Source organism: Pelodiscus sinensis, chromosome 4 (genome assembly GCF_049634645.1).
Source record: "Pelodiscus sinensis isolate JC-2024 chromosome 4, ASM4963464v1, whole genome shotgun sequence".
In the NCBI taxonomy this organism is placed as follows: Eukaryota; Metazoa; Chordata; order Testudines; family Trionychidae; genus Pelodiscus; species Pelodiscus sinensis.
In genome coordinates, this window is record NC_134714.1 from 5,559,240 (window position 1) to 5,581,516 (window position 22,277).

The window sequence follows — 22,277 nt, forward strand, 5'->3', positions numbered from 1 at the left end:
AAATTTTGGAACTTTTACCCAATCAACACATTCTTTGCTTGCAAAGAGCTTAAACTATCCAAATCACTCTATTCTTAGTCTCTAAATTTCAGTTATTTTAATCAATGACCTGCAGAAAACAATGTTAAATAGCAAAAGGGCCCAGAAACAATTCTTGCAACTCCCCACTAAAAATGCATCTACTCAATTATTCCAAATTTAGGTGTTACTGTTTGAGGCCTAGGTGAGCTGCACCATTTTGTGTTCTGGATCATTCTAGTTTTGTAATCAAAGTGGTGTGCAGTATTACATCAAATGCCTTAAATAAGTATTAACAGCTCATCAAGCAAGTTTATGTTACTTTTCTGTCCTTCTGCCTGTCTTGAGACAGCTTTCCATGGGCTGCTTTCCCCTTCAACTGAACAGAGCTAAGAGCACATTGCAAGACATGATCAGTCACTCCCTTAAGTTCAAGAGGCAGTTTAAGCTACATACTGGCATTAAACTAGTGTTAAAGTTAAATAGCCTTAATACTGCCTTATAGATTAACTAATTGAAATAAAAATGGGCTAGGCAGAAAAAAAAGAGTTTAGCAATGACTTTCCCCTTCAATCCGGCAAAACAATGTCTGTTTACTGCTTCTATATTTCAATAATAGTTCGCCTTTTAATATAAAAGCAGAGTAACAAAGAAGCCTGGCACACAAGATAAACTTGCTTCTGTGTAGCCAAAGGGAAGTTAAGTCCTTACAATGAAAGATTAAATTTGTTGCATCCATTTACAGGGTTCTATACTTCAAGTACACAGAAATTAGTCAAGGCAGAATTGACTGTTAGGCCATTTTATTTTAATACACAAAATAGCATGGCAACAACTTGATATATTTAGTATGTCCCGTTATCCAGATTAGGCAGAAGATTATGTCCAGAAGTCTCCTTGTGACATCTCTTCTTCAGAAGAGTTTAGTCCAACTGAAATGAGAAAAAGGAGAATTGTGAAGTGTAAAGTTAGTATCTAGACAAATTAGAAGCTTCCACATCATGCATTTCCTCCTGTCATTAAGTATTCAAGCACTGAATCAGTCTTATAGCAGAAGGCTTATACTAGTGACACGGGGATGAGCGATATGCTCTTAAGGCACAAAAGACAGGACTATGTAGCACTTTAAAGACTAACAAGATGGCTTATTAGGTGAGGAGCTTTCATGGGCCAGACCCACTTCCTCAGATCAAATAGTGGAAGAAAATAGTCACAAATTCTTCCACTATTTGATCTGAGGAAGTGGGTCTGGCCCACGAAAGCTCCTCACCTAATAAACCATCTTGTTAGTCTTTAAAGTGCTGCATAGTCCTGTCTTGTTTCAGCTACCCCAGACTAACGGGGCTGCATCTCTATCCCTCCCCTAAGGCACAGATTGCAAAGATCATTCACGTGGCGATTTCCAAGTGACAACTCTCAAGCTTCCAGGCACCCCTCAGTTTCACCAGGCTCAGGTCAGCAACTCCAGCGGGCAGAGCGCACGAAGCCGGCTAGCAGGGCTGCCCAAGGGCCATTAGCTCGCCTGTCGCGCACGAGCAGGGGAGTCCCGCGCAAGCAGCGGCCGGTGCCCCGCGGCTCGGCGAGAGGCAGCGCCCGGCCGGCCTGTGCCCCACGCGCTCCCCCCGCCCCCGGAGCGAGCCGCACCTTGATGAAGCCGATGTCCTTGGCGTACTGGCGGAAGCACTGCCGGCACATGTTCAGCCCGTACTTGCGGATCAGGCCGTGGCGGTTCGAGCACACGCGGCTGCGGGGCGAGAGCGGGACACGGCGTCAGCGCAGCTGGCCCGCGGGCCGGACCCCCCTCCCCTCAGCTCGGCTTCGAGCCTTCCCCGCCCCCCTCACGCGCGGCCCGGCCCCCCCCTCCCCTCACGCGCGGCCCGGCCCCCCCCTCCCCTCACGCGCGGCCCGGCCCCCCCTCCCCTCACGCGCGGCCCGGCGCTGGGCGGGAAGCGGCGCGCGGCGCCACGCACCACGAGCGCGAGCCCTGGCCGAACTTCCTGGGGTGGCTCCAGTAGAGCTGCTGGTGACCCATCCTGCCCCGCTGCTCGCCCGGCGCCGAAAGGGAGTGGGCGCCGCGCGCATGCGCTGATCAACCCCTCGCGCGGCCGGAACTTCCCGCCATGCACAGCGAAACCCCCCTCGGCCGCATGCGGGGCGGCTGCGCAGGCGCCGCTGAAATGGGTCCGCGCTGCTGCTCCCGGCGCAGGTGATGCGCAGGCGCGAGTGGAGCCGCTGGTGATGCGCAGGCGCGAGTGGAGTGCAGACCCACGCAGGCGCAAAAACACTTTGCTCCCCCCGCCCTCCCCGGCGGGTGGTGCGCAGGCGCGAGTGGAGCCGCTCGGCTCCCCAGCCGCCGTGCAGACCCACGCAGGCGCAGAAACACTTTGCTCCCCCTCCCGCACTCCCGTGACGTCACCGCAGCCGCAGCCTCTAGTAGCACGTCGGGCGGTGTTTGCATCGCCGGGCGCGGTGGCGCACGCCTGTAATCCTAGCTACTTGGGAGGCTGAGGCCGGCGGATCGCTTGAGCTCAGGAGTTCTGGGCTGCAGTGGGCTATGCCGATCGGGTGTCCGCACTAAGTTCGGCATCAATATGGTGATCCCTGGGAAGCTTGGGGTCACCAGGTTGCCTAAGGAGGGGTGAACCGGCCCAGGTCGGAAACGGAGCAGGTCAAAACTCCCGTGCCGATCAGTAGTGGGATGGCGCCTGTGAATAGCCCCTGCAGCGTAGCCTGGGCAAGACAGTGAGACACGGTCTCTTTTTATGCACAGATCCTACGTGAGTGATGCACGCAGCAGCCCCTGGCCCAGCAGCATTTTAATGGGGGCACCTACAAACCAGGGACCCTGGGAGCCTGAACTGGGGAAGAGATCAGGGTGCCCGCGCACAGGATGGTTACTGCGGGAGATGGCTCCTAGGGATTTTTTTTTTTACACGGCCCTTTGCACTGGTGGGGAGGTCTGCAGGGGAGCGGGTTGGAGGGGTCACACCCGTCCCCCGCTCCCCAGCTGCACAGAAGCCCGGGCCAAGCTAACTCCACAAGCTGTTCACAAGCTCCACCCCACTACAGTGTATTCAGGCTGAGCCGGCGGCGAGACAAGCTGCGTCCCTCCTGCCTCCTACTGGCCCCAGGTTGGAAATGCAGCTCGGAGCCGCTGCAATCGCCTCAGCGGCCGGCAGGGGTCAGTCCGGTGCTGGAATCAATGTCTGTGCTGTGAGAATTCCCAGCCTAGCTAGTATCTATCTCTAGAGCTCTTGTAGTGACCCTCACCCTCTATGAAATGGAGCGAGCTAGTAGGGGGTGCCCCATCTCTTTGCAATGGGGCAGATGGTGAGGCTCAGACTGTCCCTGATGCGGGGGATGCGATAAACGGGGCTGTATCATTCTCTTTCCGCACTTACTACACAGAGATCCCTGTTCTCTCCCTGACAGCTGTGCAAACAGCTCACAGAACTAGGGAAATTGCTGTGCGCTGAACACAAAAATAACAATGTTTCAGATCTACATTGTATATGTATTATGGGAAGCATGGGCTCGAGAGGAGATAGAAATTGGTCATTATGAATAACCTATCAACTGACAGGCAAGAAACACAGGAATATTAAAGGGATGCTACCCCTAATTCTATTTTCATCAGCAGTTCAGGGGATACGCTTGCTGTTACCTCAGCTACTAATGCTTCTGAGTGAGTTAGTCCCTAACTACAAAAACTTAAAAAACAACAAATAGCCTAGCAGCACTTTGAAGACTAACAAAACAGAGAGATGGTATCATGAGCTTTCGTGCAATCTAGACGCAGCCAGTGTGTTTGCTTTTCTTTTAGAGACCCCAGAGCTGTGGGGAGTTTGCCTTGAACCCTTTTTATGTTTTAATTTCCTTTTCAACTCAGCTACTTTCAAACAGCACTCATCTCCTTCCCTGCCACCCCAGCCCAGCCCAAGATCCCAGGCACTCACAATTGGGGCCAAATTCATCTTTAGAATCATAGTATCCCAGGGCTGGAAGAGATCTGGCTCCCTACCCCTGCTTTCAGTTACACCAGGGTAAATCCAGTGGGAGGAGTTAGTTCCTTGAGCTCAGAATCCGATTCTTACTGCCACTATCTTTTGATTCCACAAATTCCATCAACTCCTTTCATTTTTTTTCTTTTTATATTTGGAAAACTGCATAGGACCTGAGAGGGAAGGAACCATAATCATGGCTTCTTAGCTAAGTGTGACGTAGTGGGGGGGTACCTTGCTGGTTGCTATGCTGGGCAGTGGGTTGTGAGTGACCCTCACTGGCTGCTGGCTGTAGCACGGCCCAGCAGGGCAGAGGATGAGTCACTAGGCAAGGGTCTCTCAACCTGTCCGACTAGCTACCCCCCAGGGAGAGAAACAAGGGAAGGTGGAATGCTGCCCCTGGCTGGGGGGCAGGTCGGGAAGGGACGGTCTTTAATTTCTGTCTGGGAAGCAGGGGAGAAGGAGCTAAGGAGGGGGCTGGGATTGTAGGGCCCAGCCACCCCCCATCTCAAGGGGGGGCACTGAGGCCTCTTAGCCCCAGTTCCTGTAACCAGATGACATCTGTGCTGTGCTGTATCCTGGAGAAGCAATAAACTCCCTCTATTCTACTGGCTGGTGGAATCTATCCGTGCCATTACGGGGGTGCAGGAGACGGGAAAACCCCAACGCGCCTTCACACTAAGGCACTGAAATCTATGGGAGCCTTTCCACTGATTTTAATCAGCGTGACATCAGACTCTAAATTAACCATGTGCCTAATTGCACATAATTGCCTTTAAATTATTATTTAAAACATGTTTTGTTTACAAACAAAATTTGATTACACAGTAACTTTAAGGAGGAATGATTTCCTTAAAAAAAGACGTAAAGTAGAAAGAAGAAAGCTGCTCAGTTAATTTAGGACTTATGCTACATTGGCTTTTACTGAGTGAAAAGACTTCCACTGTCTTTATGAGCATTGAATCAATATTGATGAAGGGATCGGCATTCAAAACATTTTCATGTTATTAGAATCAGTACACCAAGTTGGTACTGATGAAAAGATCAGGCTAGTCTGTGTAAACTCCCAAATACAAAGATCTTGGGGCTGATCTGGTTTATACTTACATTTATTTCAGTAGTGTTACCCTAGATTCTCAAAGTACATGAGCATGGGATGGATCTTCGGAGGATATTGCAACCCAGAACTTGTGCTTCCAGCACAAGACACTGATAGCTTCTCTGTGGCACCACGTTTTCCCCATGGAGTTTTTTAGCTGTCATTCACAATTCTGTGGCATTTCTTCCTGTTTCCCCAGTATTGAATATTTAGGCCTCAAATTCTCATGTACGGTAAACTTCTGATAATCCGGCACCTTTAGGACGCAGGGGGTGCCGGATTATCAGATATGCCGGACTATCAGAAGTGGGGGCTATGAGCGGTCTGGGGTGGAGTGGGGGGGATGCCACCCCAGACCCCTCATAGCCCCCACTCCGATAGTCCGGCTCTGCCCCAGGTGTCCCGATTCAGCCGCTGCTGGTCAGTTTCAGCAGCGGCTGAATCGGGGACACCTGCGGCAGAGCAGCTGGGGTGCTGCCGGGTTGGTCCCATAGCGCCACCCCTTGGCGCTGCGGGACCAACCTGGCAGCACTCCGGCTGCTCTGCTCCAGGCATCCCCAAGAGCAGCTGGGGTGCTGCCGGGTTGGTCCCGCAGCTCCGAGGGGCAGCGCTACGGGACCAACCCAGCATCACCCCAGCTGCTCTGCCCCCAGCTTCCCCAATTCAGCTGCTGGAATCGAGGAAGCCGGGCGCAGAGCAGCTCCAATTGTCCAGCTGCCCCGAGCACTTCCAGGTTCCTGATGGTGCTGGACCATCAGGAGTGCTGGAGCATTGGATGCCGGACTAATGGAGTTTTACTGTAGGTTTAAAAGTTTGGGACTTGTTAGAGTGCACCCTCATTAAATGCAAAGCTATGCTAGCTGTTGACACTAGGTTGAGCGTTTTTTCAATTTATTGACAATAGGTAGGGAGAACTCATTCCCTGGTGAGGCAAAGTGAAGAAATGAACATAACCTTAGTTTAAAGGCAGCAGTAACATACCGTCAGCAGGAAAGCTTATTTGGAAGAACATGATGCTGTAAGCTAAAATCCAGGTATCATTTGTAGGTGCTGTCACACTGTTTTTTGCTGGTAGATGGAAAAACATCAAGGGCACGCTGACTCACATGGATTGGTTTATAAGGCTATGTCTACACTACCAGGTTTTTTTGAAATAAGTTATTTGGAAATAACAACTCCAGAAAGAACTACTTCAAAGTAGTGCATCCACACTACAGGGAAGCCTCAAAATTAGTCTAAGGCACGTTCCCTTAGGGAACGTCTACACTGCAACATTATTTTGAAATAATTAGCACTATTCTGAAATAACTTAGTCAGCATCTACACAGCAGGCAGTTATTTCAAAACAGTGTCAAAATACTGTCAAGCTGGAGGACTTCTTGCCCCAACTCCTGTAACCCCCATTGTACAAGGAATAAGGGAAGTCAGAGGAAGAGAGGTCTATTTCTAAATAAGAGCTGTGTAGATGCTCCCTATTTCAAAATAAGCTATTTTGAAATAAGATATGCAATTGACATAGCTTATTTTGAGTTAAACCCTGCAGTCTAGATGCACCCTTAATGTGGATGCACTACCTCAACTCAGAGTCCCAGGAAGCACTGAGGAGTAATTACTATGAATGATTCTGGGGAGTAGTTATTTCAAAATAACAGCAGCTGAGCATCCACACTAACCCTATTTTGAAATAGCTGTTTCAAAATAGGTGTTGTTAATCATAAATTCCAGGTTTATTATTTCAAAAGAACAATCCCGTTATTTTGAAATATTTTCAAAACAATGGGCTTGCTGTGTGGATGCTCACCTTGTCATTCCAAAATAACGGGAATTATTTCAAAATAACTCTATAGTGTAGACATGGCCCAAAGCACAATCCTGACTACTACATGGATAAGAGAGTCCAACATTGAAGGAAAAAGACAACAGATATATACAAGAAGTAGTGATGGGAGTTTGTAAACAAAGACATGTTAGCACATGATGCGACAGAGGACACAAGATTGCAGAGGACTCATACAGAGGACCGATTGATGAGATTCACGCAAGAAAGAAGAGTTTTTGATGGAGATCATATGTAATAAAGAAAATATTTTCTATTCAGTGCCTTTTCATTATGAATAATCAGCACAGCTGTCAAAAGGCCCTGTGTACATTAGAGAAATGTGCATCTTTTCTGCTTCATAGATCCTAAAGTTAAAATGGATCATTAAATCATCTATTTTGACCTCCTGTATTACATAGGTCAGAAAATTTCACTCAGTTAAACCTGTATTGAGCCCAGTAAACTAAAGACATCCATGCTGTGTCTAGACTGGCAAGTTTTTCAGCAAAAGCAGCTGCTTTTGCGGAAACACTTGCCAGCTGTCTACACTGGCCACTTGAATTTCCACAAGAACACTAGCTTCCTACTGTCTGAAATCAGTGCTTCTTGCGGAAATACTATGCTGCTCCTGATCGGACAAAAGTCCTTTTGCGCAAAGCTTTTGCGCAAAAGGGCCAGTGTGGACAGCTCAGATTTGTTTTGCGCAAAAAAGCCCCGATCGCGAAAATGGAGATCGGGGCTTTTTTGCGAAAAAGTGCGTCTAGATTGGCATGGACGCTTTTCCACAAAAAGTGCTTTTGTGGAAAAGCGTCCGTGCCAATCTAGATGCGCTTTTCTGCAAATGCTTTTAACGGAAAACTTTTCCATTAAAAACATTTGCGGAAAATCATGCCAGTCTAGATGTAGCCCCAGTGTTGAATTTAAGACACTGGAGGGAGGAAGAATTTACTCTGGCTCTTGGCAACTTGTTATAGGAGCATGCCCTGGTCTATACAGCAAGGGTTAAAGGCAGCGAGAGGTGGATCCTACAGCCCCAGGTTACTGATCAGAGTAGTCAAGTGCTGACATTGTGCACGGCGCTGGACAAGCCACACTAGGCTGTCCCATACCCCAGGGGCTTGCACTCTAGGTAAATTAATGCCCCCACCACGCAGAGAGAAGGGAGCTCTGCAAAGCACAGGAGAGGTAGCTGCGTGCTCAGCCGCTCGCCTCTGTGACTCTCCCCATACGGGGCAGCGCCCAGCGCTTGCAGCTCCCAGCCAGCGGGGTGTGGACAGGGCTGAGGCTGCACCCTACGCCCCTTCCCCGCAGGGGCGGTGCACGTGAGCGCCCGGGACCCCGGCGCCGGCCCAGCCGGGCAGCGCGCGGACTCTGCCACAAGGGGGAGCCAGAGCGCGGGCCCAAGGCGCAGCGCCCTCCCGGCTCAGGAGGCGGGGCCTCACGCGGGCCGGCTGTCCGCACACCTGCCTGTAAAACCCGCGGCGCCGGGCGGCCTCCGCTGCGCCCCGGCGGGTCCCTGGCTGGGGAGGAGACCGAGGCCAGGGCCCCCGCGGTGGACGCGCCGCGCAGACACAGCCTCAGCGGCGTCAGGCGGCGCGCGGGCGCCTCGGCCAGGCGGCGGCGCCGCGAGCGCGGCAGGACCCCGGGCGGTTTGGCGCGCGCGCGGGAGGGGCGAGCGGTTGGGCGCGCGCGGGCCGGGCCGAGCCGGCGCCATGAGGCTGCAGTGCGAGGTGGAGGTGCGGAGCCGCCTGCTGCCCACCTGCGGCCTGCGGGGCCGGGCCAAGGGCGCCCGCGCGCTGCTCTCCCTGGGCCGGCAGCCGGGCCGCGGGGGCCACGCCGTCTACCTCATGGTCTGCACCGCGCGGGACCGGGCCGGCGCCAGGTACAAGGTGAGGCCCCGCCCCCCTCAGCCGGGCCCCTCCCTGCGGGGAGCTCCCCCCGGGGCCAGGTGAGAGGGGAGACCCCGCCCCCCCTCAGCCGGGCCCCTCCCTGCGGGGAGCTCCCCCCCCGGGGCCAGGTGAGAGGGGAGACCCCGCCCCCCCTCAGCCGGGCCCCTCCCTGCGGGGAGCTCCCCCCGGGGCCAGGTGAGAGGGGAGACCCCGCCCCCCCCTCAGCCGGGCCCCTCCCTGCGGGGAGCTCCCCCCCTGGGCCAGGTGTGAGGGGAGACCCCGCCCCCCCTCAGCCGGGCCCCTCCCTGCGGGGAGCTCCCCCCGGGGCCAGGTGTGAGGGGAGACCCCGCCCCCCCTCAGCCGGGCCCCTCCCTGCGGGGAGCTCCCCCCGGGCCAGGTGTGAGGGGAGACCCCGCCCCCCCCTCAGCCGGGCCCCTCCCTGCGGGGAGCTCCCCCCGGGGCCAGGTGAGAGGGGAGACCCCGCCCCCCCTCAGCCGTGCCCCTCCCTGCGGGGAGCTCCCCCCGGGGCCAGGTGTGAGGGGAGACCCCGCCCCCCCTCAGCCGGGCCCCTCCCTGCGGGGAGCTCCCCCCGGGGCCAGGTGTGAGGGGAGACCCCGCCCCCCCTCAGCCGGGCCCCTCCCTGCGGGGAGCTCCCCCCGGGGCCAGGTGTGAGGGGAGACCCCGCCCCCCCTCAGCCGGGCCCCTCCCTGCGGGGAGCTCCCCCCCCCGGGCCAGGTGTGAGGGGAGACCCCGCCCCCCCTCAGCCGGGCCCCTCCCTGCGGGGAGCTCCCCCCGGGGCTAGGTGTGAGGGGAGACCCCGCCCCCCCCAGCCGGGCCCCTCCCTGCGGGGAGCTCCCCCCGGGGCCAGGTGTGAGGGGAGACCCCGCCCCCTCCCCTCAGCCGGGCCCCTCCCTGCGGGGAGCTCCCCCCGGGGCCAGGTGTGAGGGGAGACCCCGCCCCCCCTCAGCCGGGCCCCTCCCTTCGGGGAGCTCCCCCCCCCTCCCAGGTGCCAGGTGTGAGGGGTCGGGCCCCTCCCCTTCAGGGAGCCCTCCCCGTGGCTGGGCCAGATGCGAGGCGAGACTCCGCCCCCTCAGCCGGGCCCCTCCCCTTCAGGGAGCTCCCCTCTGGGGCCAGGTGCGAGGCGAGACCCCGTCGTTGCTCCCTCCCGGCAGGGTACGAGGGGCGACCCGCCCCGGGACCGGCCAGGTACGCGGGGCCCCCACGGGAAGGCCTCGAGCCCAGTGTGAGGGAGGCACCGTCCGGGTCTCTCCCTCTGCACTAGTTCTGCCGCTGGCCCGGCTCGCTGCCGGCAGAGGCTGCTCTGCATCCCGCAGGGGGTGTCCCAGCTCCCCCCTGCAGCTCCCCGGGGACATGGGCTGCTGGACCCCGCGCAGCTGGGACTGGTCACCTTCCCTTGAGGGCTGTTAAATGGCGTTGAACCAGCTAGTCAATGGAATTTTTATTCGTTAGTTGACATGGGGGGAGGGGGCAACTGCAGAGCCTGGCGGCTCTTGATACATTTTAAAAGCACAAGCGCAGTGGGGGAGCCCAGGCGAGAGCTGGGAATCCGCTGTCAGGGCTCGCTCCCAGTCTCTCACTGAGCCTCTGCCTCCCTTGCACACCTGCAAAGATGGTGTTGGGGAGGAACCCGCTTAAGCTGATCCCCCCTCCAGCACCGGCTCCTATTCCCCCACACTTTGCTGCCTCTCTGTTAGAGGCAGCAAGGGGGGAGAAGCAATTAGTCAAGTCACTAGTCGACTAGTGGCTTACATCCCTACTCCCCTTATTGACTAATCATGTCGTTGACAAATTTTATTGGCTACACAATTGGTGAAATACTTGTTTTTTAACATCCCTAGTGGAGAGTGGTTTCTGAGTACGCCAGCACCTCTTCTCCCTTGGGTTTAAGGGTCCACCAATGGCTATTAGCCAGGATGGGTAGGAGTGGTGTCTCTAGCCTCTCTTTGTTTGTCAGAAGCTAGGAATGGGCAACACAAGATGGATCATTTGATTGCCTGTTCTGTTCATTCCCTCTGAAGCACCAGTGTTGTACCAATAAAAGCAAGCAGGATCTTATGAGGGGGATAAGGCAAAAGCCACATTTATTGTAAAGATAATAATAAAAAAAATAAAAGATAGAAGCAAACAACGTTGTTTAACTACTTAACCCTTATACATATAAACATTCATTCACCCATTCATTCAGGTTCTGTGTATTTGTTATAGTTACCAGCCTGGAAGTTGCTTGAGACAGAATACTGGCCAGGTATTCTGTACACAAGTGATGGTAGTGGGGAGCGAAGTCCTGATCAGATGCGCATCTGAAGCTCCTGGTGGGCTGGCAGCAGAACCTTGGACTCTGATTCCATAGTTTTTTAGTCCAGTTCTTATAGGAATTTCTTCCTATGCCAGTCTATGGAAATTGCTGCATCATCCTGATGTCTTCAGGGTGGCTGCCAGGTGCTCGTCAGTGATCTCATCGGGTGGACCTCCAGTACTTGGTTTTCTCCCCTTGACACCTTTTGGTTGCACTGGCACTTGACGCCTTCTTCAGCCCTTTGTTACTGTATTCTCAGGCTGGCACCTCTCAGAACCATTCATTCATCATCCAAGCACTCTCTCTTACATACATTCCCTAATTAATGTTTCCCATACAGTATTTCGTATAATAACAACTTTACATATTCAAGAGTTGTAGTTACAAAAAAGTCAAGTTTCTGGGTGGCATTTCTTGAAACATTCTCTGTCTGAGTGCTGAGTTAGTTACAGTTGTTTTGAAGAGAACAGGCCTCAATTATGTAACAATGCCCTTAGTCAGTTACAGGGCTTGGCTCCCATAGCAGAGTTAGTGGCTTGACAATGCATTGTTACAATGTATCTCTGCAATGTCAATTTCAAGCAGCCCTTTGCACAAGCTTGAGCATGCCCTGGGACACGGGGGAGGGGGGGGGGGAGCTATTGCTGGCTACATAGTCCTAATATTATATTCCTAACAAATTATATTCTAGAGGGGCAATAATTATAAAAATCTAAACATTTAACAATCTTAACAAATAATAATAATAAATCTAAATAATAATAATAATAAATCTCAACACTTTAAGTTGTGAGGAACAAATTATGGGGAGTCACTTCCACTTGGAATAATTTTCAATACGTTAATATATTATCCCTACACCAGGCATTGGCCACTGTCAGTAGACACAATACTGGGCTAGATGGATCTTTGGTCCAACCCAGTATGGCCATTCTTATGTTCTTATATTGAATGATGCTTTTACAAAATATATGAAAGCCATGATTTAACAGTAAAACTATACTGTTTAACCAAAATAATGATTCCTTGGGAAGGCTTTGTACCCAAGCTTTCAATGCTCTTTTTCCTTCTTTTTTCCAACAGTTAAAGGAGAACATTGAGCAGTTCTTCACCAAATTTGTGGAGGAAGGGAAAGCTACTGTTCGCTTGAAGGAACCTGCAGTAGATGTCTGTCTTAGCAAGGTAGAAGATGGATAATGGCTAGCTTTCTGTCTGGTTTTCTTTTATGTGGGTGGTCACTGGGAGCCTCCCCCCTTCTTCTGTGCTGTTGAATGTTGCTCTTCGTGTAACTAGTAAATACCTGTCAAGCACTGGAAAAGTTGACACACAAAATCTCCTTGAGGTGTTTGTTTACCTGACATGTATTCCGCTTTTGATTCATTCCCAGTCCTTAGTGAGGCACAGTGTGAGAACTGGAACCCCTGTGTGTAAATTCATGGCACTGGCACTAGACTAGCCTTAGCAAGATTTCCACAGCTAAGTGTTCCATTATCTATGTGCCTGTGAATGTTTGTGTGCATGGCTTCAAATGCTTGTTCTCCAAACCATGCAGATCACCCAGGAATACTTTCTAATCCAGATATTTGAAGTCTACAGTATAGAAATAAAACCATTATACTGATGCCAGGGCACTGGCACATGAATTACTTAGGAAAGTTAGATGTCTTCAAGTCACCAGAACCTGATGAACTGCATCCTAGAATGCTCAAGGAGCTGGTAAAGTAGGTATCTGCGACATTCGCTATCATCCTTGAAAAGTCATGGAAGATGGGAGAGATTCCAGGAGCCTGGAAAAAGGTAGATATAGTGCCCATCTATACAAAGGGAAATAAGGACACCCCAGGAAACTACAGGCCATTCATCTTAACTTTTGTGCTAGGAAAGATAATGGAGCAAATAATTAAGGAATCAATCTGCAAACATCTAGAAGATAATAAGGTGAAAGGCAGGGCTTGACAATTAGGGCAATCTACTCACCCGTGGCGAGTAGATTTTAGCTCATCACGGCACCGCAGTACAATCAGCGCATGTGCAGTCCAGTCTGCGCATGTGCAGCGTGCCAAACTGCGCGGCTGGTGAGAGGGGCTCACCACCACTTGTCAAGCCCTGGTGATAGCTTTCCTTCATAGTATATCAATCCTTGTGGATAAAGGGGAAGTGGTAGACATAGTATAGCTATACTTCAGTAAAGCAATTGATACAACCTCACGTGACCATCTTATCTATAAACTAGGGAAATACAACCTACACGGGGCTTCTATCAGGTGGGTGCATAACTGGTTGGATACCATTCTCAGAGAGTAGTCATCGGTGACTTGTGGTCATGCTGGAAGGGCACAACAAGTGGGGTTCCACAGAGATCCGTTTTGGGATAATAGCATAGAGTATGCTTTTAAAGTTTTCAGGTGATACCAAACTGAGAGGGGTTTCAAGTGATTTAGAAGACTGAGTTGTAATTCAAAATGATCTGGGCAAACTGGAGAAATGGTCTGAGGTAAATAGGATAAAGTTCAATAAGGATAAATGCAAAGTGGTCTTCTCTAAGGGGAGTAATTATTTCCACACATACAAAATGGGAAGTGACTGTCTAGGAAGGAGTACTGCTGAAAGGGATCTAGGGGTCATTGTGCACCACAAGCTAAATATGATTCAACACTGTGATGCTGTTGCAAAAAGAGCAAACATTCTGGGATGCATTGGGAATGTCAGCATGTATTCATTTACATGATTAACTGATAACCTTAATCTTGGTTAATCTTATCGACTACATGCACCTTCTCTCTCTTTTTCCCTTCCACCCCCCCTCCCAACTGCGCCTTGCTGCCTCTGTATCAGAGACAGCTGGGGTGGGAGCCGGTGAGGAGCTGACTTTTTTTAAACTGGCTCCTGTGGAGCCACCTGCCTCCTCTCCTGCCCCACTCTTCTCTCTCCCCCCACCTCCTCCCACAAGCAGGTTAGATAAATATCTATCAGGATGACTTAGATGATGCTCGGTCCTGCCATGAGAGCATGTAACTGGACTTGATGACCTCTCAAGGTCCCTTACAGTTGTAGTATTCTGTGTCACTTAGGCTACGTCTAGACCGGCATGATTTTCCAGAAATGCTTTTAACGGAAACGTTTTCTGTTAAAAGCATTTTCGGAAAAGAGCATCTAGATTGGCACGGACGCTTTTCCGCAAAAGCACTTTTTGTGGAAAAGCGTCTGTGCCAATCTAGACGGGCTTTTCCGCAAAATAGCCCCGATCGCCACTTTTGCGATCGGGGCTTTTTTGCGGAAAACAAATCTGAGCTGTCTACACTGGCCTTTTTGCGCAAAAGGACTTTTGCCCGAACGGGAGCAACATAGTATTTCCGCAAGAACACTGACAATCTTACATGAGATCGTCAGTGCTTTTGTGGAAATTCAAACAGCCAGTGTAGACAGCTGGCAAGTTTTTCCGGAAAAGCGGCTGATTTTCCAGAAAAACTGGACAGTCTAGACACAGCCATAGAGTATAAATGCTTAAGCCAGGGAACTTTGACAGGACATCATTGGCTTCTCTATCTGCAGTTACATAAGGCCTCTCTTTATTCGGAGTGATTGAGAAGTCACAGGCAAATACCCAAGTAATTTCATCTAATATTTTAAGGGAAAAGTTAAGTTATTAGAGTTAGATCTTAGCAGTTTGGGCCTAAGTTATTTTGTAGGTCCACAAACTTAACTAGGCACTACGGAATACCCTTTGGAGATGTGATCCATGAGATGATTCATCAATACAGTTGAGTTGTTTTAAGGAATGTAACGAGTAACCAGCATATGTGGGCGGGGAGGGGAAGAGAGGGATTCCACTTAGTAAGTATATATAAAAATGGAGAGGCATCTTTGGTTATCCCCTTATTTTTGTGGAAAAAGCTGATCCCTGCTGTCTTTGCTTTGATAGGCTAACTTTCTTTGCTTTGTTTTTCCATATCCCCATTGTTCTGTCTCTGCCACTCAGTTTCCACTTTTGTCTAGCATTTTCTTTTATTTGAGAAAGAAGCATTCTTATTGTCTCATTTTTCATATAGCCAGTCCTTTTACCCCTCCCATATTGTGTTGTCCTTTTTCCAAAATAAATTACTACACGGATTTCCCTTGCAATATTTCAGTAATTGTAATAATATACCAATAGTGTACTGTTCAAATGATTATTCAGCTTGTGTTGCAAAATTAGAGCTCTCTGTTAATGTACCAGCAATATGATTGCTGCCTGTCTACTTACCTGATACCTACTGCTAGAGCAAAGGAAATTTTTTCTGTAAGTTCTGTGTATAGTCAAAACAAATCCCCAAAGATCAAGAGGACAATTTTTTATTCTTGCATTCAGGTTTGATTTGCCCCCTTTGCCACTGAATGGGGAAGTTAATTGGCATTAGATATTTGTAGGCAGTCAAACTGTTAGCAGTGCAATAAGCATTATGGGCCAAATAAACCTATCTTAATCAAATATGGCTTATTTGTACTATGGTCTTTTAGCTAAGATGAGGTGCCCTTTTGGGCCGACCTTGTGGCATGATCTTGAGGTGTGTAAACATTTGCTCCAAATGCAGCACTTGCTTAAGGGGTGGTAGTCTGTGAGTAACCCCTTAGCGTCATGTCGCCCATATCAGGTGTTCTGATGCACGGGTCTTCTCACCCTGAGGGTGAAAGGCAGATCCTGCCCAGCAGCTCCACATGTGTTCTTTTACAAATAATAGTACCTAGAGGCCCCCAGGATCAGGGCCCCATTGTGTTGTGCACTTTACACACATTGTAAGAGACAGTCCCCCATAGTGGAGCAGACAACCTACCAGGCCCCTGGGCAAGGTGGGGAGGTGGACCTGGTCTGTGCTTCTGCAGGGGGCAGGGCCTCAGGCAGACATGGCGGGACTGGGGTCAGCCAGCCCTCAGCACTGCCCTTACTGCAACAAGGCCCTCAGTAGTGCCCGGAGCAGCAACTTAAAGGGCCTGGAGTTCTGGTTGCTGTGGCAGCAGCATTGTCTGAGAGCCCCAGGCTCTTTTGCATCGCTGGGCCCCAGGGCAGTTGCTCCCTTTGTGCCTGCCTTCGCCTCCATTGGCAAGCCTGGTACCCTGCTGTGTAGAACTTACAAATTAAACAGACAGTGAGTGGAAGAGAGGAATTATTATGATCCTCCATTTTACAGATGAAGAATTGAAGCATATAGAGTGAAGCCAGGTCTATACTAGGCCTGGAAGGTCGGGTTAAGGTACACAGCTCTAGCTACATAAAATACGTAGCTGAAGTTTGCTTACCTTAACCCGAGCTTGGCATGGTCTTCCCAGAGGACACCGATGGGAGCAAATGCTCCCATCGACTTCCCATACTTCTTGCAAATGCCAGAGGTACTGGTACTGGATAGAACTACCTTCAGCATTCAATTTAGCGGGTCTTAACTAGACCCTCTAAATCAAACACCAAAAGATAATCTCCAGCACGGAAGATATAGGTGTTGCCTGAGTTAGTTACTTAAGGTTGCAAATTGTCTGGGTAGTACAGATCTCCCAAGTCTCCACACAGTCCTGAAGCACAAGACTTTTCTTCCTTTCCTGCTTTGAGAGAGAAGTATGTGTTGTCTGTGAGACCACCTCATCATCTGCTTCCTTTTTGTTTGTTTTTGAAGCGCAAAACAGGTTATTCTGGTCATTTACTGCATGCCGGTACCAGGAAATCTTTTCTATGAGCCATAGTTTGTATTAGATATGTATTGGGAACTTCTCAAATGCCTCCGCTTTTTTGAGTGATGCTATGCTACTTAACCTCAACTGTACCACTTCAGGCCTCCTTTAAATCTATTAAAGGAATGTTGAGTAAATATTTAACATAAAAGTAATCTGGTAGTCCTCAACACTGTTCGGCTATGTCTACACTGGCAGCTTCATGTGCAAGAACAGCCGTTCTTTGGCAAAAACTTGCCTGCTGTCTACACTGCACAAGCGTTCTTGTGCAAGTAAATTTACAGTATAGCATTATAAAAGAGGGCTTCTTCCAGAAGAGTTATTCCTCTCCCCACGAGGAATAAGCCCTCTTGCGCAAGAGCTCTTCCACAAGAGGGCAGTGTAGACAGGCAACATGAATTTCTTGCGCAAGAAGCCCCTATGATTAAAATGGCCATCAGAGCTTTCTTGCGCAAGAGAGCGCCCACGCTGCCATGGATGCTCTTACGCAAAAGCACATGCCAGTGTGGATGCGCTCTTGTGGAAGATTTTTTTGCATAAGAACTCTTCTTTAAAAGAGTTCTTGCGCAAGAAGCCGCCAGTGTAGACGTAGCCTTCATGTTCTATTTCAGTGATGCTATCACTTGTTGCACCCAGCCTACGACAAGGTTGGTGTTTTTCTCAGAAAAGTAAGGAGTCTTCCTGGCTTTACCAGAAGCTTCCTTTGTGCCTGTGGGCAACCAGTTAACCTCTCTGCATCAGAACACCTGAAGTTGCCCTACAGGTGCTAAACCAGTTAGTCCAGCATTTCCACTGTGCCTCAGACTCTGCCACCCACACTCAGTTTTTTTTTTTTTTTTTCTGCCTTGGGGCATCAGTAACACTGTAGCCTTAAAGCTTTGTCTCCCCTTCCTCCCATGGGTGTAGTCTGTAGAAATAGTCATGTTAACTGGTTCCAGCTATGCCGTGCAGCCCTTCTTGTCCAATCCTTATTCCAGGCTTGCTTCTCTGCTTCAGACTCTTGCACTTTGTTCTTTTTGTGAGCTATGTACTGCCTTTTGTTTGCTCTGTCTGATTAGGAGAGGTTGTAACTTCCCTAACTAAATTATTTATTGCTTGTACTTAAATACAATTACTAGAGAATTCTAAACTAGCCTGACCTAGGTCTCTTTCCCCCTATCCATTTTCCTCCTATCCATTTTCATTACCCTGCTGACTCAGGTCACTTGACACACTCTCCTGTACAAAAGAGTTCAGAAAGCACTAGCACAAGTAGAGGAGGTGTGAGAGGGAAATGTTCAGAGTTATTCTGTTTTTTGCTTTTGTAGGCAAATGCCAGCAATTTAAAGAGCTTCCTTGCAGCAGTGAGGCTGGCTGACCGAGGCACCGATGTTGAAGCGCTGCCTCTTTCAGTCTTGGTACCAGCAAAGACGTCGGAAGTTGAGAAACCGAAATCTAAGATGATCATTACATCAAAAAGAGACTATCCGCTAACCAAAAATTTCCCTTACTCCCTTGAACATCTGCAAGCCTCATACTGCAAACTCGCTCGAGTCGACATGCGAATGCTGTGTCTGAAAAAACTCCGAAAACTGGACTTAAGCCACAATCATATAAAAAAACTGCCAGAAACTATCGGCGACCTTGTTAGCCTTCAGGAGCTGAATCTGCACAACAATCACTTAGAGTCCTTCTGTGTCGCTCTGTGCAACTCTACGCTTCAGAAGTCTCTACAGTTTTTGGACCTCAGCCAAAATAAAATCAAAGCACTTCCAGTTCAATTTTGTCAACTGCAAGAACTCATTCACTTAAAGCTGGATGATAATGAGTTGATTAGGTTGCCATTCAAGATAGGCCAGCTAAGTCAACTACGCTTCCTGTCAGCAGCCCGTAATAAGCTTCCTTTTTTGCCCAATGACTTCAGAAATCTCTCTCTTGAGAAGTTAGATCTCTTTGGAAACCCTTTTGAACAGCCTCATCCTCTTGTTCCCAGCATACAGCTAAAAATACCGTTAACTTTATTAGAATCTGCTGCAAGAGCAACAGTAAACTACAGGTAAGAACCGACTGATCGGACTATAGCTTTGAAAAAGAACGAGAAACAAGTTGGCAAGTATTTAACCTTCTAACATATGCAGTTGCAGTAAATTACAGGGTAACAGAAAAATCCTTTAAATTCAATGTAAGTCCATTTCTTGAAGGCTCTTTGTAATATTTGTGAGAATCTCTGAGATTTGTTTTAACTGTAATTTGAAGCTTTGAAAGGGAGGTCAGTGAAACCTGTAGATTGAAATTAGTTATCCACAGAACAGGTATAGTCAGGGTTCGCCAAGCAGTGGCAAGCCCCGCTTGCCAGCTGCACGGTTCTGCACTCTGCACCGGCTCTTCCAGGTTGTAATCTACTCGCCACAGGCAAGATTACATTATTTGTCGAGCCCTGGGTATAGTTCCAGTAATGAACCTCTGCTCTTTCACACGCTATGAGAACGTACCAGTTTCCATGAATGTTGGTCTCTTCTGAAACTACTTGTGCAGGATTCCTATTTGTCATGTGGGTATATCCACTGTGGCTTGAGGTTGCTTTCAGGCATAATTGCCGCTCAGATCGTGTTCACACACCTGTGTTGGAAACCATGCAAAATATTTGTTCGTTAGTGGGTAGCTATTTCCTGCTACTACACTTGTTTTTTTGAAAAGGAAAAGAAACTCCTACACACTGAAACAGCCAACTGCAATAGTGTATGTATGTTGTTCTGCTCTTGGTGTGCAGAGGGCCTTAGAGAAGATCTGAGCAGCTTTGGAAAGATTTGGGATAAATGAGCTGACTGCTTAGAAGGGAAGTATTGAGCTGTAGCTACGTCATTCCTATTGAGATCTCTCTCTACCTTACCAGTGGCTTTCTTGAGCCACTGCAGCATCAGGATTGCTAACTAGCCTTGAGGCTTAGGGTGTGGCTCAAACAACAAACTAATGGGGGGGGGGGGCAGAGTCTCTTATGGTTGTTGAAAACTAACTGCAGAAAGGACAGTCCTAGGTTCTGATTCTTGATCTGAAGTGATTCTTGAATGCCACGAAGGAGAAGGCAGGTAAGTCAACAAGGAGCCCAAGGTAGGAGGTTGAGGACATACTGCTGTTTTATTTCAAAGCAGTTAGTATCCATTAGCTATTTTATAATGTCTCCCACTTACTCCTGTGCTGATAAGAGTAACAGTTGGCCTCACTGTCCTTTCTCTGTGACAAGCTTGGAGATACTGTAATCTGTTCATTCACAACACCTAGAGGAAGGGATCATACGGAGACCTTGCTGACTGGTGTCTGCATCTGTACTAGCATAGCATGACCCTCTGGCCCTTTTTCATTGTGTCTGTGTCAGGTTCCTGATTCCAGCAGCCTGGAACTTGGCTGCACTTCACATACTTGCATCGTGGCTGGGATGCTGATTCATCATTGCAGATGAACAGGTCTTTCAGATTTGAATGATGTTTGTGTCATCTACCAAAGGGGAGTCTCATAGCACAATTGTTAGCGAGGGATGTGAAGGACTAGCCAACTAGTCAACTATCCGATAAACAAATGCTTATCAGATAGCCTTTCAACTAGTCGCTTCCCCCCGCCCCTTGCTGCCTCTATCAAAAAGAGGCAGCAAGAGTGGGGGGAAGTGGAGGGGGTACTTCAAAGTGGCAGCGCCACGTGGACCCCAGGATCAGCTGGGGACTCCCCTGCTGACTGTGGGCTCTGTGCGACACTGCCACTTTGAAATGCCGCAAGGAGCCTGATTTTGTTTCAAAGTGGCAGCACCTCACGGAGCCTAGGGTCAGCAGAGGAGTCCCCAGCTTATCCTGGTCTCCCGGCAGCATTTCAAAGCGGCAGCAGCTCACAGAGCCCAGGTCAGCAGGGGAGTCCCCAGCTGATCCCAGGCTCCACACTGCGCTGCCACTTCTGAAATGCCACAAGGAGCCTGATGCCGGGCTCCCCATGACGTTTCAAAGCGGCAGTGCCGCACGGAGCCCGGAGTCAACGGGGGAGTCCCCAGCTGACCCCAGGCTCTGCAGCAACAGCCCTAGGGCTGTTGCTACACTTCAGAAGTGGAGACGCTCTATCAACTAATCGAATAGTTGATGCATTTTGCATCAACTATTCGATTAGTCAGTTACTCACTATTTAACATCCCTATTGTTAGCGGTGCATTTGTCAGGTCACTAAATTTGACTGGTATTGGTTAATGTTTTAGTGTGTTTACACATACTCGTCTCTTTCAACAGAATCCCTTATGGTCGTCATCTGCTTCCTTCTCATCTCTGTGAAGATCTGGATGTAGCTAAAACATGTCAGTGTGGAAGTGCCTGTCTAAGCTGCTTCATTCAGACAACAGTGACGATGAATCTCCATCATGTAGCTCATACTGTGGTCCTTGTCGATAACATGGGAGGTACAGAGGCTCCCATTGTCTGTTACTTTTGCTCTCTCACTTGTTATTCCCAGTTTCTAGATAGATATCTGCAGAGTAATAGGTGACCTTAAGGGACAGTGAAGGCACTGTTGTGGGAAGTTTCATCCAGTGATGGAGGACTTGGAAATCAAATATTGCTTAGCTGTCCTTGACTGCTATTATGAAATGGAAACGAACCATTGAGTGTGCACTACAAATAGTTAATGTCAGACTTACAAAGCCTTCTCACTGTAAACCTGATGTGATCTGTCTATGCTAAAGTATCTTTCACTTCAGTGCAGAGATTTCAACTTGAATCTTCTTAATAAGAATGTATTTTAGCTTGCTTATATTGCTGTAACTTTGTCCGAACCATCACTGTTTTTTCTCTTTATGCTTTTTTATGGATTAGGTTACCTCTCCTTGCCAGAAGGAGGGAGTCGGGTGAATTTCTGCTTGTTTCTATTGCTAATCATGTACACCTTCCCTTGCTTGATGCTCTGAACTCAATCAACTAGGGAGGACTAGCCTTTTTTCCTAGTTCACAGTGCAGTGCCTTTCCTGCTGGAGAGCAGGAACTCTGACTAATTCACTAGCTTGTTTATCATGGAGCAGGAAAGTATTCTACTGTCCAAGAGATTACATTGTAAGACTAGTTCTTAAACGCTCTTCAGGTATTTTTGGTTCCATAAACAATGCCACATGTAGGGTGCTCACCTCAATCAGGATACAGTATTAGCCTTTTTTTATCAGAACAAATATTTGTGTGTTTTTATAACTGTCATATAAGAGAAATGTCAGTTTCACATTCACAACCTAAATTAACTATTTCTAAGCATCATGTAAATATTTAAGGTTCTTGGGATGTTCATTACATGATTACTTCAATTATTAAATGCTGAAATTCTTCTTGCACACTTGAATTTATACAAACCTTGCTTTGGGTTGCAATTGCACTTGTCTGTTCTGATCACTTAATACTTTCCAGTCACTAACCCCAGGCTTATTTTGACCAAGATATGGAAATGT

At 49.1% G+C, this 22,277-nt stretch overlaps 2 protein-coding genes across 2 annotated transcripts; one reads left to right on the plus strand and one right to left on the minus strand.

Annotated features, from left to right (window-relative positions):
* Positions 1 to 804: 804 nt before the first annotated feature.
* Positions 805 to 2,149, minus strand: RPS29 (ribosomal protein S29). The gene is made up of 3 exons (XM_075926143.1): positions 1,989 to 2,149; positions 1,663 to 1,762; positions 805 to 950 (listed from the first exon to the last, which is right to left on the minus strand). The coding sequence occupies exons 1-3, from the start codon at positions 2,048 to 2,050 to the stop codon at positions 942 to 944; spliced, it is 171 nt and encodes a 56-aa protein (XP_075782258.1). The 5' UTR covers positions 2,051 to 2,149; the 3' UTR covers positions 805 to 941.
* Positions 2,150 to 8,455: 6,306 nt separating this feature from the next.
* LRR1 (leucine rich repeat protein 1) lies at positions 8,456 to 22,163 on the plus strand. The gene is made up of 4 exons (XM_075926144.1): positions 8,456 to 8,826; positions 12,227 to 12,325; positions 18,148 to 18,875; positions 21,082 to 22,163. The coding sequence occupies exons 1-4, from the start codon at positions 8,650 to 8,652 to the stop codon at positions 21,332 to 21,334; spliced, it is 1,257 nt and encodes a 418-aa protein (XP_075782259.1). The 5' UTR covers positions 8,456 to 8,649; the 3' UTR covers positions 21,335 to 22,163.
* Positions 22,164 to 22,277: the final 114 nt, after the last annotated feature.